The 17,964-nt window shown below is 40.8% G+C and overlaps 1 protein-coding gene across 10 annotated transcripts in view; it reads left to right on the forward strand.

Moving 5' to 3' along the window:
- SNRK (SNF related kinase) overlaps window positions 1-17,964 on the forward strand; it is a 68,477-nt gene that overhangs the window by 37,882 nt on the left and 12,631 nt on the right. For all 10 annotated transcript variants that reach the window (XM_042235901.2, XM_060402133.1, XM_060402134.1 and 7 more), the window contains one exon: window positions 16,497-16,638. In XM_042235901.2, coding sequence (XP_042091835.1) covers window positions 16,497-16,638 — 142 coding nt within the window. The remainder of the gene's footprint in view (window positions 1-16,496; window positions 16,639-17,964) is intronic.

Here is a 17,964-nt window from a genome sequence, read left to right on the forward strand (position 1 = left end):
CTTTGACTTCTTGAACTTTTCCCTGTTTTCTCTTGACTTGAAAAAACCAGTTTGCATAAGGCCTTAAACAGCTGACACTGCATCTTGTCTTCATCGACCCTCGCCCCGGCCCCACTCACCCGGAGCCTGCCTTAGTCTCCTTGCCCTCTCACTAGCCACTCACTGCCCCTGTACCTCAGACTTCTGCTGCAGCTGCCTTCTGGGGGCCCATCCAAACAGTATTTGTAGAAGTCCTGCTGTGTCTTTAGTTTCTCATTGACTCCATTCAGCAGACTTGCATTGAGCAGACACCGCCTGGGTGCAGGGGACAAACTCTACACTAAGGAGCGCTAAGCAGTGGAAGAAGACAGCCTGGGTAGTTACAGCTCGCTGTGTGATGCTGGAATCACCAGGTGGCCCATGTTGCCGGGCTGGAGGGCAGTGAGTGTCAGTGGTAGGAGCCTTTGCTTCTAAGTACATGTTGGAAGCGCAGTATCTGCCTCACGTGGAGGTCTTCCCTGGTGGCTCACATGGTGAAGAATCCACCTGCAATGCAGGAAACCTGCGTTCAGTCCCTGGGTTGGGAAGATCTCCTGGAGAAGGGAACGGCTCCCCACTTGACTATGCTTGCCTGGAGAATTCCATGGACAGAGGATCCTGGCGGGCCACAGTCCATGGGGTCGCAAAGAGCCGGACAGGACTGAGCGACTCACACTGGAAGTCAGAGGACCCACCAAGTGTAGAGTCTGGGATGTCTCCAGAGTTTTGATTGGGTAGACGAAGCTGCTGTTGTCCAGGTTAGAATACAAATGAGGACAAATAGGTTTGGGTGAAAGGTGATAAGCTTGGTTTGGGGCAGCGTTGCTTTTTAAAGTCCCCAGGGAACGTTTAGGTGGATTCAGGTCTGGGAAAGAAGTTTTTTCAAGTAGATGTGAGATGATGACATTCACTCTCACTCTTTCAAGAAAAGAAATGATTCTTTGTTAAATAATAAAACTTTACAGGACTTCCCTAGTGGTCCTGTGGCTAAGACTGCGCTCCCAATGCCGGGGCCTGGGTTCGAATCCTGGTCAGGGAACTAGATCCCACATGCCACAGCTAAGACCTGCTGCAGCCAAGTCAATATCTAAAAATAATAATAAAACGTGGCTTCCAGCTAGAGTGTTGATAAAATTAGGAGTAACAGAGCTATCACAAAGCATAGACTCATCCACCTTCTGCTTTCCTCTTCCGCCTCACTCCTCAAGGTGTTAGTTCAAATTACCTGACAGTTTTCTACTTTTAGAATGACCTCTAGTTATGTCCCTTAGATCCAGCCACTGATCTTGTTCAGAACAGGAAAAAATCCTTAAAAAATAGAGCTCTAGGTGATTTTGAGTGCAGATGAGTAGCTCTTATTGTGTAGATAGTAATTCACATCAGTGGACCATAGGGATTAGGCTTCTGCATCTCATACAAGAAACAGAGGCCCTCGATTTTGTTCTAGAACTCGTGGGACCTGCACACTTCTGTGACAGTACTTGCTATTCTGAGAAAGCATTCCCTTTAACATCAGTATTGGGTCATGTGTCAGTTGCTAGTGACCGTAGCTGGAACTGCAAAGTGATTGCATAAATCCCGCCAGTTGTAAGTGGTGGTATGAAAGGTGCGGGTCCCTACCTCATCTGTAGTGGTTTTAGAACGTCCTATTCTTGTCCCACGTTTCATGAGTCATGACTCATGGCTACTGATAAAAGAAAGCCAGAGGGAAGACAGAGGGTTCTCCCTAAAGCCTTCCTTCTGGTCGTCCCATTTTTATTACTGTCTAATCCCTGTTCATTTTTCTGCTGTCTAGATAATTCACTTCAAAAGTGATTTTTCAGAAAACCTTTCAGTAGTTGTGACATTTCCCCTTCTACACCCTTTGGCAGTTACTTCTTCTCAGTGTAGTCACCCTTTAATTGTTCTGTGTTCCTTTTGTTGTTTCTTAGCCTGCCTGAGTCCAGCCCTAGAAACAGCGTAATTCAGTTGTATTGGGATGAGCTGACCTACTGAGTGTTAGCAGATGGGACTTCAGTGCTCGTTTTTGTCATCTGGTTTCCAGCTACCTTGAGAGCCAGTAAGGGCACCAGTAGTTTCCACCCTTTGTACTTTTTTTTTTTTTTTTAGTTTTTGTGTATTTATGTATTTGTCTGCACTGGGTCTTAGCTGCACCCCACGAGATCTGTAACTGTGGCATGCGAACTCTCAGTTGGCGGTGTGTGATCTAGTTCCCTGACCTAGGGATCAAGCCCAGGCCACTTGTATTGGGAGTGCAGTCCTAGCCACTGGACCGCCAGGGAAGCCCCTCCCCTACTTTACACTAAAAAAGACTTCATTGTCTTTCCATCCTTTCCCCTTCCATGAGTTGAAAGATTTTTTTTTTTTTTTTTTTAACCACAGAAACTGTATTTGTGAAGAGATACTTTCTTTTTCTATCATTAACCAAGGGTCTATAGTTGGGTATGAAATAGAAACATATGTTTCGGATAGTTGTATCAAAATTAAGGTTGATTTTTGAGAGAATTGTTATTTGTGTCCCTGTGGACCTTTGATATGAATAGACAGTTCTGTTAACCTTGTTTCTTTTTGAATGAAAATAAAGTCTGTGTTCTATACTCTCTTACTTTCCCCACTTATCTCACTCCCTCAGTTGCAGACTTGGTGAATTCCTTTTGGTCCTGGGATCTCAGGCTGTGACTGTGATCTATACCTTGGGAGTTTGTAGTTTCATTAGCAATTTTTTTTTAATGGAAAAGGTAATTTAAAATATCCACTAAAATGAATTTTTATTAAGCCAAGTACCATTTTCCTTCTCCATTTTGGGTTTAATAATCATTCTTGATTCCATTTTAAATCCTGTTTCACCAGATGTCTAGTCCTGGGGCCCTAACCCCTGAGTTATCACCCTTCTTTTAAACCTGAGTTGCTAAAAGACCTTCCCTGTCCTCGGCCCCTCCCACCTCTGTTAGTTGCTCTTTGGTGCGCGAGCTTTGTGCCTTCTTGCACTTGAATCTGCTTTCTTTTTCAGTTACCTGCTGTCTGTTCCTCACAGTGAATTAGGAGCCCTGAAGAGTAAGGGTGTCCCTCATTGATTTCTGTCCTCACTGTGACCCGACAGCCGGCACAGGCGCACTAGAGTGGGGTGGCGGCTGCCTCCTTGGGAATGCTTTCTGTGTGCTGGGTCTGTCCTGAATGTCTGCCGTGGACTCGATTCTGATCTTTCTAATGCCCACCACAGCTTTAAGAGGAAGTGGCGATTCCCGTTTTAAAGATGGGTGACGTATTTCCCAGTAGCTTGGTTTAAGTCCTTCATTTAGTGACTGTTTTTATCTCTTTCCTTTGGCTGTTAGGATGGAAAAGGTAATGATTCAGAGACACAAAGGAGAGGCGAGAAATAAAGATTCGGGGGGAAAAAGTAAATGGAATAATGGTCCCTTGAATGATGTCTCCGTGAGAAGGTCATGTGCCCTTTCCAAAACTTGACCCCTCAGTTACTCTCCTGTTCTTCTCCAGCTTCAACGCTTCAGATGTCATGTAGCTTTGTAAACTGCTTGCCCTAGAATTGTATTGCTGACTTTCTCAAGTTGTAAGCATTTCCATGTTCAGCAATTATTTGAGCCTGAACTGGAAACAGAACAGTGTATATATTTACATTATTTTTCTTCTTTACTCTTCTAGACATGCCTTGCTTCATAACAAGCTGAGTGTGTTAGCTTGCTTGGGCAAATGATCATGAAGAGAACATTTCCAAATAGTTATAGCTGTTGAGGTTACTATTTAACAGAAAAATAAGGTTTTTTAAACAAATTAAAATGGGGGGGTAATTATTAGTTGATGTTTATATTATTTGTTATATTTTTAAATCTTTGGTTTCGTATAATTGTACTGTCAGATGTCATCTCCAGTTTAGCATAGAGAACAAGTAAAAAGCCAAACTAGTTTAGCCAGAGTCTGAGCTGGCCAGAGAAACGGTACAGCCAAACGTACTTTATAAAAAAGTTTGTTCTTTTTTTTTTTTTGTACAATTTATATGGAAAGATATGAATTTGTTATATCTCATTTACATATGTGTTAATGGTTAGATTTGGTTATGGTAGTAGCATTAGACATTGTCAGTATTTTAAAGACAAAAGAAAGTTTTTAACTATCCTGGTATTTATGTTTATGCATTTTATTGGAGTGTAAACGCTTGACAACGTTGTTAGTTTCTGCCATTGAGCGAAGCGAGTCATCTTCTGTACACATATGTCCCCTCCCTCGTGAGCCCCCTCCCACCCCCCTCGCACCCCAGCCCTCTGGGCCGTCGCAGGGCGCCAGGCTGAGCTCCCTGAGCTTTGCAGCAGGCCCCCGCTGGCTGGCTGCTCCACGCGTGGTGGTGGTTTCATGTCCCAGTCTCCCAGTTCGTCCTGCCCTCCCCTTCCCCCCTGTGTCCGCATGCCATTCTCTGGGTCTGGGGTTCTGTTCCTGCCCTGGAACTAGGTTCATCAGTACTGTTTTTCTAGATTACACAAACGTGTTAATAGACAGTGTTTGGTTTTCTCTTTTTAACTTACTTCATTCTATGCGACAGGCTCTGGGTCCATCCACATCTCTACACATGGCCCCGCTCTGTTCCTTTTTATGGCTGAGTAATACTCCATTGCGTGTGTGTGCCACACCTTCTTTACCCGTCCCTTTGTCGATGGACATCTGGGTCGTTTCCATGTCTTGGCTGTTGTAAATGGTGCTGCAGTTACGGTTTTATGTCCAGGAGTGGGATTGCTTGGTCATATGGGAGTTTTATTTTTAGTTTTTTAAGAAACCTCCATTCTACTGAAGGAGATCAGCCCTGGGATTTCTTTGGAGGGATTGATGCTGAAGCTGAAACTCCAGTACTTTGGCCACTTCATGCGAAGAGTTGACTCACTGGAAGAGACTCTGATGCTGGGAGGGATTGGGGGCAGGAGGAAAAGGGGACGACAGAGGATGAGATGGCTGGATGGCATCACCGACTCGATGGACATGAGTCTGAGTGAACTCCGGGAGATGGTGATGGACAGGGAGGCCTGGCATGCTGCGATTCATGGGGTCACAAGGAGTTGGACACGACTGAGCGACTGAACTGAACTGATACTGTTCTCCATATATACGGTTCTCCCTTGTATCAATTAGTGCAAGACTGTTGCCTTTCCTCCACCCCCTCTCCAGCACTGTTTGTAGACTTAAAAAAACACTTCTGTGTCTTCCTGGCTGTGGGAGGGCTCTCTCTAGTTAGAGGCAGTGGGAATTTCCTCTGTTGCCGTGCGGGGCTGCTTGTGGTGGCTTCTCGTGCTGTGGAGCACACGCTCTGGAGCACGGGCTTGGTAGCTGTGATGCACAGCTTCGTTGCCCTGTGGCACATGGGATCTTCCCAGACCAGGGATCGCATCTGTGTGCCCTGCGTTGGCAGGCAGATTCTTGATCCCTGGCGCACCAGGGAAGTCCCTGTGTGTGGAGTTTTTGGTGGTGGCCATTCTGACTAGTGTGAGGTGATACTCCTCTGTAGTTTGTGTTGGCATTTCTGTAGTAATTAGTGATGTTGGGCATTGTTTCATGTGCCTCTTGGCCATCTGTGTGTCTTCTTTGGAGGAATGTCTGTTTACCACTTCTGCCCATTTTTGATTGGGTTCTTTATTGTTTTTAAAATTTTTTTTGCTATTGAGCTGCATGAACTGTTTGTATATTTTGGAGATAAATTGTTTGTTGCTTCATTTGCAAATATTTTCTCCCATTCTGAGGGTTGTCTTTTCATCTAGTTTATAGTTTCCTTTGCTGTGCCAAAAAGTTTAATTAGGTCCCATTTGTTGATTTTTTTTTTTTAATTTTCGTTATTCTAGGTGGTGGGTCAGAAAGGGTCTTGCTGTGATTTATGTCGGAGAGTATTCTGCCTATATTTTCCTTCAAGAGTTTATAGTGTCTGGTTTTACATTTATGTATTTTACCCATTTGGAGTTTATTTTTGTGTATGTTTTGTGGGAGTGTTCTGATTTCACTTTTTTACATGTAGCTGTCCACTTTTCTCCATTGTATGTTTTTGCCTCCCTTGTCTTAGGTTAATTGACTACAGGTTTATTTCTGGACTTTCTGTCCTGTATCACTGATCTGTATTTCTGTTTTTCCATCAATACCATACTGACTTGATTACTGTAGCTTTTATAGTACAGTCTGAAATCGGGGAGCTGGATTCCTCTAGCTCTGTTTTTTCTTTCTAAAGATTCCTTTGGCTATTTGGGGTCTTTTGTGTTTCCATATAAATTGTAGAATTTTTTGTTCTGATTCTGTGCAAATGTGCCATTGATAATTTGATAGGGATTGCACTGAATCTGTAAATTATTTTGGGTAGTATAGTCATTTTCACAATATTGATTCTTTGCATCCAAGAACATGGAATATATATCCATCTGTTTGTATCATCTTTGATTTCTTTCATGAGTGTTTTATAGGTTTCTGAGTATAGGTCTTTTGCCTCCTTACGTAAGTTTACTCTTAGGCATTTTATTCTTTTTGTTGTGATGGTAAATGGGATTGTCTCCTTAATTTCTCTTTCTGTTCTTTCATTGTTAGTGTGTAGGAATGCAAGAGATTTCTGCGCGTTAATTTTGTTTCCTGCAACTTTACCAGATTCGCCGTTTAGCTCTAGTAGTTTTCTGGCATTTTCTTTAGAATTTTCAATGTGTAGTGTCATTTCATCTGCAGTGACAGTTTTACCTTTTCTTATTTGGATTCCTTTTATTGCTTTCTATTTTCTGATAGCTGTGGCTAGGACTTCCAAAACTGTGTTGAGTAATAGTGGCGAGAGTGGACCTTGTCTTGCTCCTGATTTTAGAGGAAATGCTTTTGTTTTTCACCACTGAGAACATTTACTCTGGATTTGCTGTCTATGGGCTTTATTATGTTGAGGTAGATTCCCTCTCTGCCTTTTTTCTGGAGAGTTTTTTTTTTTTTTTTAATCATAAATAGGTATTGAATTTTGTCAAAAGTTTTTTCTGCATCTATTGAGATCATCTAATTTTTATTGTTTAATTTGTTATTTGCATATATTGAAGAATCTTTGCTTCCCTGGGATAAATCCCACTTGATTGTGCTGTATGATTCTTTTACTGTATTGTTAGATTTTGTTGAGGATTTTTGTGTCCATGTTCATCAAGAATATTGGTCTGTAATTTCCTTTTTTTGTGATATCTGTGTCTGTTTTGATATTACAGGATGGTGGCTTTGTAGAATGAGTTTGGAAGTGTTCCTCCCTCTGCAATTTTTGGGAAGAGTTTGAGAAAGATGGGTGTTAGCTCTTCTCTAAACGTTTGATAGAGTTCGCCTGTGAAACCATTTGGTCGTGGACTTTTGTATGTTGGAAAACTTTTGATTATAGTTTCAAATTCATTGCTTGTGATTGACCTGTTTATATTTTCTAGTTCGTCCCAGTTCAGTATTAGAAAGTTGTACCTTTCTGAGAATTTGTCCATTTCTTCAAGGTTGTCCATTTTATTGGCATATAGTTGCTTGTGGTAGTCTCATGACTGTATTTCTGCCATGTCAGTTCTAATTTCTCCTTTTTCATTTCTAATTTTATTGATTTGAGTCCTCTCCTTTTTTTTTTTTTTTGGTGATTCTGGCTAAAGGTTTATCAGTTTTAAATTCTGAGAGAGATGGGAATACCAGATCATCATTTCTTGAGAAATCTATATGCAGGTCAGGAAGCAACAGTTAGAACTGGACATGGAACAACAGACTGGTTCCAAATAGGAAAAGGAGTACGTCAAGGCTGTATATTGTCACCCTGCTTATTTAAGTTCTATGCAGAGTACATCATGAGAAACGCTGGACTGGAAGAAACACAAGCTGGAATCAAGATTGCCGGGAGAAATATCAGTAACCTCAGATATGCAGATGACACCACCCTTATGGCAGAAAGTGAAGAGGAACTAAAAAAGCCTCTTGTTGAAAGTGAAAGAGGAGAGTGAAAAAGTTGGCTTAAAGCTCAACATTCAGAAAACGAAGATCATGGCATCCGGTCCCATCACTTCATGGGAAATAGATGGGAAACAGTGGAAACAGTGTCAGACTTAATTTTTGGGGGCTCCAAAATCACTGCAGATGGTGACTGCAGCTATGAAATTAAAAGACGCTTACTCCTTGGAAGGAAAGTTATGACCAACCTAGACAGCATATTAAAAAGCAGAAACATTACTTTGCCAACAAAGGTCTGTCTAGTCAAGGCTATGGTTTTTCCTGTGGTCTTGTATGGATGTGAGAGTTTGACTATGAAGAAGGCTGAGCGCTGAAGAATTGATGCTTTTGAACTGTGGTGTTGGAGAAGACTCTTGAGAGTCCCTTGGACTGCAAGGAGGTCCAACTAGTCCATTCTGAAGGAGATCAGCCCTGGGATTTCTTTGGAAGGAAGGATGCTAAAGCTGAAACTCCAATACTTTGGCCACCTCATGCGAAGAGTTGACTCATTGGAAAAGACTGATGCTGGGAGGGATTGGGGGCAGGAGGAGAAGGGGACGACAGAGGATGAGATGGCTGGATGGCATCACGGACTCGATGGACGTGAGTCTGAGTGAACTCTGGGAGTTGTTAATGGACAGGGAGGCCTGGCATACTGCGATTCACGGGGTCGCAAAGGGTCGGACATGACTGAGCGACTGAACTGAACTGAACTTATGATCTCAAAGAACCAACTTTTAGTTTTACTGATATTTGCTATTGTTTTCTTTATTTCTGTTTCATTTTTTCTACTCTGATCTTTATGATTTCTTTTCTTTGCTAACTGGGTTTTGTTTTTCTTTCTCTGGTTGCTTTAGGTGTCAGATCAGATTGTTTATTTGAGGTTTCTCTTGTCTCTTGAGTTGCTGTGAACGTCCTCTTTCTGCTTTTGCGGTGTCACGTCAGTTCTGGGTCATCATTTGGGTCATGTTTTCATTGTCATTTGCTTGTATTTTTAATTGTTTTAAAATTCCTGCAGTGATATCTGGTTATTCAGCAGCACACTGTTTAGCCTCCATATGTTTTTGGTTTTTACAGGTTTGATTTTTTTTTTTCTGTTTTCTAATCTCATAGCATTGTGGTCAGAAAAGATGCTTGATGTGATTTCAATTGTCTTAAATTTTTCAAGGCTTGATTTGTGATTCAAGATGTGATCTGTTCTGGAGGATGTTCCGTGTGCACTTGAGCAGGAAGTGTATTCTGCCCTTTCAAGTGGAACGTCCTATAAATATCAATTAAATCTGTCTGGTCTATTGTGTCATTTAAGGTTGTGTTTCCTTATCTTCTGTCTGCATTATCTGTCCATTGGTGTAAGTGGGGTGTTGAAATCCCCCTCCACTATTACTGTAAAGTCTATTTTATCTAAGGGCATTACTACTCCAGCTTCGTTTTGATTCCCATTTGCATGAAACGTCTTTTTCCATCCCCTCATTTTCAGTCTGTATATGTCTCTGGTTCTGAAGTAAGTCTCTTTTAGATGTACACATATATGGGTATTGTTTTTGTATCCATTCAGCCAGTCTGTGTTTTTTGATTGGAGCATTTAATCCATTTACAGTCAAGGTAATTATCGGTATGTATGTGCCTGTTACCATTTTTAAAATGGTTCTGGCTTGTTTTCGTGGGTTTTTTCTTCTCTTCTGTTTCTGCCTGGAGCAGTTCCTTTAGCATTTGTTGTAAAGCTGGTTTGGAGGCACTAAAGTCTCTTAGCTTTTGCTTGTCTGTAAAGCTTTTGATTTCTCTCTGCCACTCTCTCTGGCCTGCATAATTTCTGCTGAAAATCAGCTGATAACCTTATGGGGATTTTTTTGTATGTCATTTGTTGCTTTTTCCTTTCTGTGTTTAATACCTTTTCTTTGAATTTAATTTTTGTTAGTTTGAATTAGGTTAATTTTTGTTAGTTTGTTAGTTTTGCTATCTTGGTGTGTGTCTCATTGTGTCTCTCCTGTGTGGCAGAAGTCCCTAGCCCTGGGGCTTGCCTGCGGCCTGTTAGTAACCCACATGCACGTGCTGAGCTTCATCTGCGCCCCCATTGCTCCCATGACCGCCGGGACCACCTCCTCCCCCACAGTCCGTGGAAAAATTACCTTCAGTGAAACTGGGCCTGGTGCCAAAAGGGCTGGAAACCCCTGCTGCCTGGGACTCTGTGCTTCGTGAACTTGAGTGGCTGTCTCTTTTCTCATGTCAGGGAAGTTTTCATCTGTGACCTCTTCAAATATTTTCTCAGACTCTTTCTCTTCCTCGGGGGCCCCTGCCATTTGAATGGTGGTTCGTTTAATGTTGTCCCAGAGGTCTCTGAGGCTGTCCTTTTCAGGACAGCCTCTTCTCTTTTATGAATTCTGCTCCTCAGCAGTTGTTTCGACATTCTGTCTTCCAGCTCACTTACTTCTTCTGCTTCAGTTATTCCGCTGTTGATTTCTTTTAATGTGTTTTTCATTTTAGTTATTGTGGTGTTTATCACTATTTGTTCTTTTGTTCTTGTAGGTCCTTGTTACACATTTCTTATATTTTCTCCATCTGCGTCTCCATTCTGTTTCTGAAATTTTGGATCATCGTTGCTATCATTTCTGTTAATTCTTTCTCAGGTAGCTTGCCTGTCTCCTCTTCCTTCATTTGGTCTTGTAGGCATTTACGTTGCTCTTTCACCAGCGACACATTTTCTTGTCTTCTCACTGTTTTGATGGGCGAAGCTGTGTTCCTGTCTTAGTGTTGTTTGGGTTGAGGCACTCGGCACTGGAGTTGGCAGGCGGTTGGGTAGAGCCAGGTTGGGCTGTAGAGGCAGGGTCTTGCTGAGGGTGGGGCCTAGGCTCAGGACCCTTGTGCAGGGGACTAGGTCCTTGTGGGGGAGGTGCAGGGGACAGAGCTTAGGGTCTATGTAGCTGGAAGGGAGAGGTGTGGCCCAGGACCCCAGCAGCCTTGGCAGAACCCAAGCAGGTGTGGAAAATGCTGGCTGGCTCCCCTCTAATTCCCTAGCCCCCTGAAGGTCTTCCCCCATCCTTGCTGATCTTACAGTGAGTGGACACCCTGAACGTGGGAAGCCCGCCCCTCCCCCAGCTGCCCCTTAGGGCCTCCCACCCATCTCACCTCTACTTTCCCTCCCACTCTCCCTGCCTCCCATTATCCCCCAGGATCTGCAAGGCTGGAGAGGGCCTCGGAGGACCCAGCAGGCCCTCTGGGGCCTGAGTGGGCAGCAGAAGCCTGGCTTCGTCCCCTTCTGGTCCTCCAGCCCCCTGAGATCCCCCCTCTTTCCTGATGTCCTCACCATGAGTGAGCCCCTTCAAGCCTGGGAACCTCTCCCCTGCCTCAGCCGTCCCTCAGCGTTGCTGGTCCCACCACCTCCGTTTCTCCTCCCCTCCCAACCCCCTGGACTCCACCTGGTCATGAAGGGGTTCCTCCTGTCCGCTTAGGTGTCCAGGTCCTGCATCAGTGCCTGTAGTGCCCTGGTTGTGAGGAGACACAAACTCTGCGTCCTCCTACCTGCCTCCTTGACTCCGCCTCAGTGTTTATGCATTTTTATTGTGAGCAGTTTAAAATCGCCTCCTCCTTTGGGGAGGAGACAGCCAAGTATACATTATAAACAAAAATGTGAGTTTCCATCCTTGTGTAATGAACATCAGTGGAAGGTTTACTTCACAGTTAATTTCTAGATTCTGACCATTGTGTACCATGAAGGACACGTGCATTGAAGGGAGAATAGTTGTAATTACCACTTGTTCACAGTGGCTTGAAAGTTGGGGCAGGTGACCAGAAATAGCAGGTTCATGTTGTACAAATCTGGTTTAAGGTAAACATCAGCTGTATAATTTTCTTTAAAAATTGTAATAAGGTATTCCTAGGGCTGAGGTGATAAATTCTTACCACTGAGTATTTTAGAAACAGGTGCAAGTAGCCACCGTTGCTGATTGTTGGCTCTGAGTGGAGATGGCCCTTTGGGTTCCAGAATGAAGATAAAGAAGTGTGGGTCAGTGAGTGGGGTGGAGTCCTAAGCTGCCTGCTGTCCTGGGGCAGTAAAATAATTCATGCATCCAACAAGCAATGCCAGGTGGCCTCTTGGGGACACCGCAGAGCCAAAGGTTTGGACTGAGGGATCCTCAGGTCCCTTTCAGTCTCATTTTTATAAATGTTTTAATTTTAGTAGATTTCCCCATCTCCTTCAATAATTTCTACTGGGAAAATTAATAAAATTTATTGTACATATAGAAAAATCACAGTGTGTATAACTTCTGGGTTTCTGCATTTATTGCCCTTTTTGTTTAGCTTGGACCAAGGAAAAGATTTTATTAACAAGTTTTAATTCCCATGGAACCTACATAATTTTGAGTGTTTAACCTTAAGTAAAAACAGCAGTTGAATGTTAACAGATGTGGTGCCCAAGGCCATGTGCCTCGTCACTTGCTGTCTTCTAAGCTTTTCATGGTCTAGAAAGCTTCTAGAATTGATGTTGTGTTACTTGAACGTTGATATTATTATGTCTACACTTTTAGTTTTTGGATTAAATGAATGACTTGTGATGTCCTTCCTAAATGGAGTCATTCTTCTTTCATCTGAAAGAAATACTATTTTTCCATCTCAGTAATGGCTTCATTTTTTATTTAGTGGCAAGAAGTAGCGGGTTATTTGTTATTATAGGAGTTAGTGTAATGCTGGAGTTTTGAAGGTCCTGATTATCAGCTGGTCCAGCTTTAAAGCTAGTACAGGCGCCTGTGCAGGAGATTAGGCAGATGATTACTCAGCCTTTCCTGAAATACTTAGAGTGGTAAGAAACTTACTGACTTTTCCAGTCTTCCCATGGCAGCATCTGCTACTGAAGTCAGGTGAGCCCTCCCGGTTGCTTATACCTTCAATCCCAGTTCTTTCCTCTGAAGTAATACATAACCAGCCTTTCTCCTCATTGACATCCCAGCCCAGGAACATTTTTCTCCTCATGAGCTTTAATTTTCTTGTCTGTTACATGATTTGGTTACCTAACCAGGATTGAGGTTTAAGAACAACCTGGACAATTGTGACCTTAGGCAAAACCCTTTTCATGTTTCAGAGTATTAATATCTTAGTTTTATCTCTGGTGTATAATGTAATGGGAAAAATGGCAGTGTGTGTCCATAGATTTGGGAATCCTGATAGGTACTTTGAATTTCTATTCTTGTCACTAAGAAATGATTGAACATTTATTGACTGTTCGCTGTGTGCCTGACACTTGGATCTTAAGTGAATATAAAAACAGAGTAAGACAGATAACCTTCTCTGCCTGATTGGGGCTTAACTTCTCTTCCCTAGATCTTTTTACTTTGAGTTATAAATGGTTTTTTAAAATTTCTATTTTCTTTAAATTTTTTTGTATTTATTGGAATGAAGTTGATTGACCATGTTGTGCTAGTGATTTAGTTAAATACATATCAATTCTTTTTTCAGATTCCTTTCCTATATACGTTATTACAGAGTATTGAGTAGAGTTCCTTGTGCTGTATAATAGATCCTTATTGATTATCTATTATGTGTGTGTGTGTGTGTGTGTATTTGTGTGTATACATTAAGCCCAATCTCCTAATTTTCCCATATAAAGTGGTATTATATGAAGCGTATCTTTGTCTGTCTGACTTATGTACTGTGATGATGTCCAGGTCTATTCAAGTCACTGCAAGTGGCATTATTTCTTCTTTATGACTAATAGTCAATTGTAACATAATGCACCGCATCTTCTTTATTAATCTAGCAATGGATATTTAGGTTGTTTCTGTCTCTTGGCTATTGTAAATAGTTTGCAAAAACAAAAAAAACATGGGATTGCATGTATCTTTTAAAAGTACGGTTTTCTCCAGATTTATGCCCGGGAGTGGGATTGCTGGAACATTTGGTGTCTCTGTTTTTAGTTTTTCAAAGAACCTCAGTACTATTCTCCATAGTGACTGTTATCAGTTTACATTCCCCTAACAATGTAGGAAGGCTCCCTTTTCTTCACACCCTCTCCAACATTTATTGTTTGTAGACTTTCTGATAATGGCCATTCTGACTGATGTGAGGTGATACTTTTAATGAGTTTTGATTTGCATTTCTCTAATAATTAGTGATGTTGAGCATCTTTTCATGTGTTTTTTGGACATCTGTGTGTCTTCTTGGGAGAAATCTATTTAGATCTTCTGTCTTTTTTATTGTTTTTTTTTTTTTTAATATATTGAATTGCATGAGCTGTTTGTATATTTTGGAAGTTAATCTTTGTTGGTCAGATCATTTGCAAATGTTTTCTCCCATTCTGTGGATTGTCTTTTTTTTTTTTTTTAATGGTTTCCTCTAAGTTTAATTAGATCCCACCCCCCCCTCTTTTTTTTTCATTACTCTAGGGGATGGATCCAAAAAGATTTTCCTGCAATTTATGCCAAAGAGTGTTCTTATATTTTCTTCTAAGACTTTTATAGTATTCAGTCTTACATTCAGATCTTTTATCCATTTCGAGTATATTTTTGTGTATGGCATTAGAGAGTGTTCTGATTTCATTCTTTAGGCATAGCTGTCCAGTTTTCCCAGCACCGCTAATTGAAGAGACTGTCTTTCCCCCATTATGTGTTCTTGCCTTCTTTGCCATAGATTAAGTGACTGTAGGTACATGGTTCATTTCTGGACTTTCAATCCTGCTGATCTGTAAGCCTGTCTTTGTGCCAGGTACCATATGGTTTTGATTATTGTGTTTTTATAGTATTGTCTGAAGTCAGAAAGCTCGATTCCTCCAGCTCTGTTTTTATTTCTCATGACTGCTTTGGTTTTTCGGGATCCTTTGTGTTTCCACATAAATTTTAAGATATTTTTGTTCTAGATCTGAAAAAATGCCATAGGTCATTCTGTAGGGATTGCATTCAGTCATTGGATAGTACAGTCATTTTGACAATATTGTTCTTCCAATCCAAGAACATGGCATATGTTTCCATCTGCTTGTGTCATCTTTGATTTCTTTCATCATTTTATAGTTTTCAGATTGTAAATCTTTTGTTTCCTTATGTAGGTTTATTCCTAGGTGTTACTCTTTTTGATGCAATGTTGAATGAGATGGCTGCCTTAATTCCTCTTTCTGATCTTCTGTTAGTGTATAGAAATGCAGGAGATGTCTGTGTATTCGTTTTGTGTCCTGCAGGTTTACTGAGTTCATTGATGAGCTCTAGTAGTATTCTTGCAGCATATTTAGGATTCTCTGTGTGTGATACTATCTCAGCTGCAAGCAGAGACAGTTTAACCTTGTTTCCAGCTTGTATCCTCTTTCTTTTTCTTCTCTGATTCTTCCGGCTAGCTCTTCCAAACCTGTGCTGAATAAAAGCGGCAAGAGTAGACATCCTTGTCTTGGTCTCGATCTTAGAGGAAATGCTTTCAGCTTTTCACTGTTAAGAATGATGTTATCTGTGTGTTTGTCATACATGGCCTTTGTTATGTTGAGGTAGGTTCCCTCTGTGCCCACTCTCTGAAGAGTTTTTATCATAAATGAGTGTTGGATTTTGTCAGGAGCTTTTCCTTGCATCTATTGAGATGATCATCTGGTTTGTATTCTTCAGTTTGTTAATGTGGTATATTACACAGATTGATTTGTGAATATTGAAAAATCCTTGCATCCCTGGGATAAATCCTACTTGATCATTGTTGAATTCAGTTTGCTAGTATTTCGTTGAAAATTTTTGTATCTGTGTTTATCAGTGATACTGGCCCATAATTTTCTTTTCTGTGATATCTTTTTCTGGTTTTGGTATCAAGGTGATCTTGGCCTCTTAGAATGAGTTTGGGAGTTTTCCTTTCTCAGGAATATTTTGAAATATTTTCTGAAGGATAGATGTTAACGCTTCTCTAAATGCTTGCTATAATTCACCTGTGAAGCCATCTGTTCCTGGACCTGTGTTTGGGAGCTTTTGGGTTTTTTAAATCACAGTTTCAATTTCATTATTTGTTGTTGGTCTGTACCTTGCTTCTGTTTTTTCCTGGTTCAGTCTTGGAAGATGGTACCTTTCTAAGGATTTGTCCAGTTTGTTTAGGCTGTGTCTTTTATTGGCAGGCATCTGCTTATAGTAGTCTTTGTGATCCTTTGTATTTTATGGTGTCTGTTATAACTTTTCCTTTTTCATTTCTAATTTTATTGATTTGAGCCTTTTTCATTTTTTCCTTTTCTGGTTAAAGGTTCATCAATTTTCTTTATCTTTTCAAAGAACCAGGTTTTCGTTTTATTGATCTTTGCTATTATTTTCTTCATCCCTGTTTCATTTATTTCTGACCTGATCTTTATGATTTCTTTCTTCTACATTCTTCATTTGTTTTCTGAAGTAAGATTGTCTTGCTCTGAACTTCCTTCTTTGAACTGCTGTTGCTGTGTCCCATAGGTTTTGGATCGTTGTTTTCATTTTCACTTGTTTCTAGGTATTTTGCCTGTTCAAAATAAAATAAACCTGACAGTCTCCTTTTATTCCTCTGATTGTTTTTACTTTTCTTATTGATGTAATATCTAACAGCGTGTCTCTGCTTTGCAGATATATGGAGTCTGGGAGTGATCCTTTTCATGTTGGTATGTGGGCAGCCACCCTTTCAAGAGGCCAATGACAGCGAGACATTGACCATGATCATGGATTGCAAATACACGGTGCCCGCCCACGTGTCCAAAGAGTGTAAAGAGTAAGTAAGACTGATAAAAAGTACATGCGTATCTTCGTTCATTTCGACTTTTGAACCCAGTGTTTCTACTCTTGGTAAGGGTGTTTTGGGAGTTAACCCCAGAATATGATCTGAAATTTAACGTTGGAGAACATAATGTATTAGTCTGTGTTTCAAATAAGCTAGTTTTCAAGAAACCCATTATATGCCTCCTCAGCCTCCAGGAGTGGTGGGTTACTTTCACTTGAAGAATTGCAGGAACAACTAGTTTCTGTTTTTGCTCCTGGAATTATTTAAAGCTCCAGAGAAGAGTTAGGGGATTTGCTTTCCTGAAATAGACTATCAACAAACCATTTTTGGGTTTACAGAGCGTGCCTCATAATTTTATTCATGTGTTTCTCCCCGCAGTTGACTAAGAGCTCTGTTTGGTTCATGTGACTGTAGGACGGGTACATGCAAGCTGATTATTTGGAATTTAAAGTACTGTATATAGCACTGTGATGTAGATAATGATAAATTCATAATGAAATAAAAGAACTGTTGGAAGTTCAGTATTTCGTTGATTTTAAGTTTTTAATTTCTCCCATCATTTGATATGAAGGAAATCTGACAGTTTGAGGAATCTTCTCTACAAGTGGACCCCTATCTTAGGCCATAGTTAAGAACTTAGGGATTCAAATACTAGTTTCTCAGTTTACTAATGATGTGAGAATGGTGGAACGTACCTTACAGGGTTATTGTGGAAATGAAATGAATTAATGTATATAAAGCTGTAGCTCAGTCTTAGCATGTAAGTAGCACTCAGAATGAATATTGGTGGTGATTGTCATCGTCATCATCCTTATGCCCTCTTCACCCCAGGAAGCAGGCTGCTGTCTGTGGGTGTACGGTGTGTGTGTGTGTTAGATGTTTGTATTTCAGGAGTGTCTTCATAGCCCCTTCTAAAAAAAAACAGAGTAAGTTATTTTTATGTTGACATATATCATTCAGAAGAATGGATAAAATGTGTATGTGATAAAGTGAGCACCTTTGTACCCAGTAGCCAGCTCAAGAAAAGAAACAGTTCCAATATTCTAGAAGCCACTTTTTGGCATCTCTTTCTCAGAAGGATTATCTTTAATTAATCATAGGACCATTCAGTTTCTCCTTTTTCCTGTGTCAGTTTTGCTAAGTTTTGTTTTTTAAGGAACTTATCCATTTTATCTAAATTATTAAATTTCTTGGCCTCAAGTATTTATAACATCCTCTCATTATATTTTTAAAGCCTGTAGACTAGTGGATTTGTTGTCCTTTTTTCGTTCTAGTATTGACTTTCTTGCCTTCTTCTATTTTTGCTTTCTCTGTTTC

The sequence above is a fragment of the Ovis aries genome, chromosome 19 (genome assembly GCF_016772045.2).
Source record: "Ovis aries strain OAR_USU_Benz2616 breed Rambouillet chromosome 19, ARS-UI_Ramb_v3.0, whole genome shotgun sequence".
NCBI classification, from domain to species: domain Eukaryota; kingdom Metazoa; phylum Chordata; class Mammalia; order Artiodactyla; family Bovidae; genus Ovis; species Ovis aries.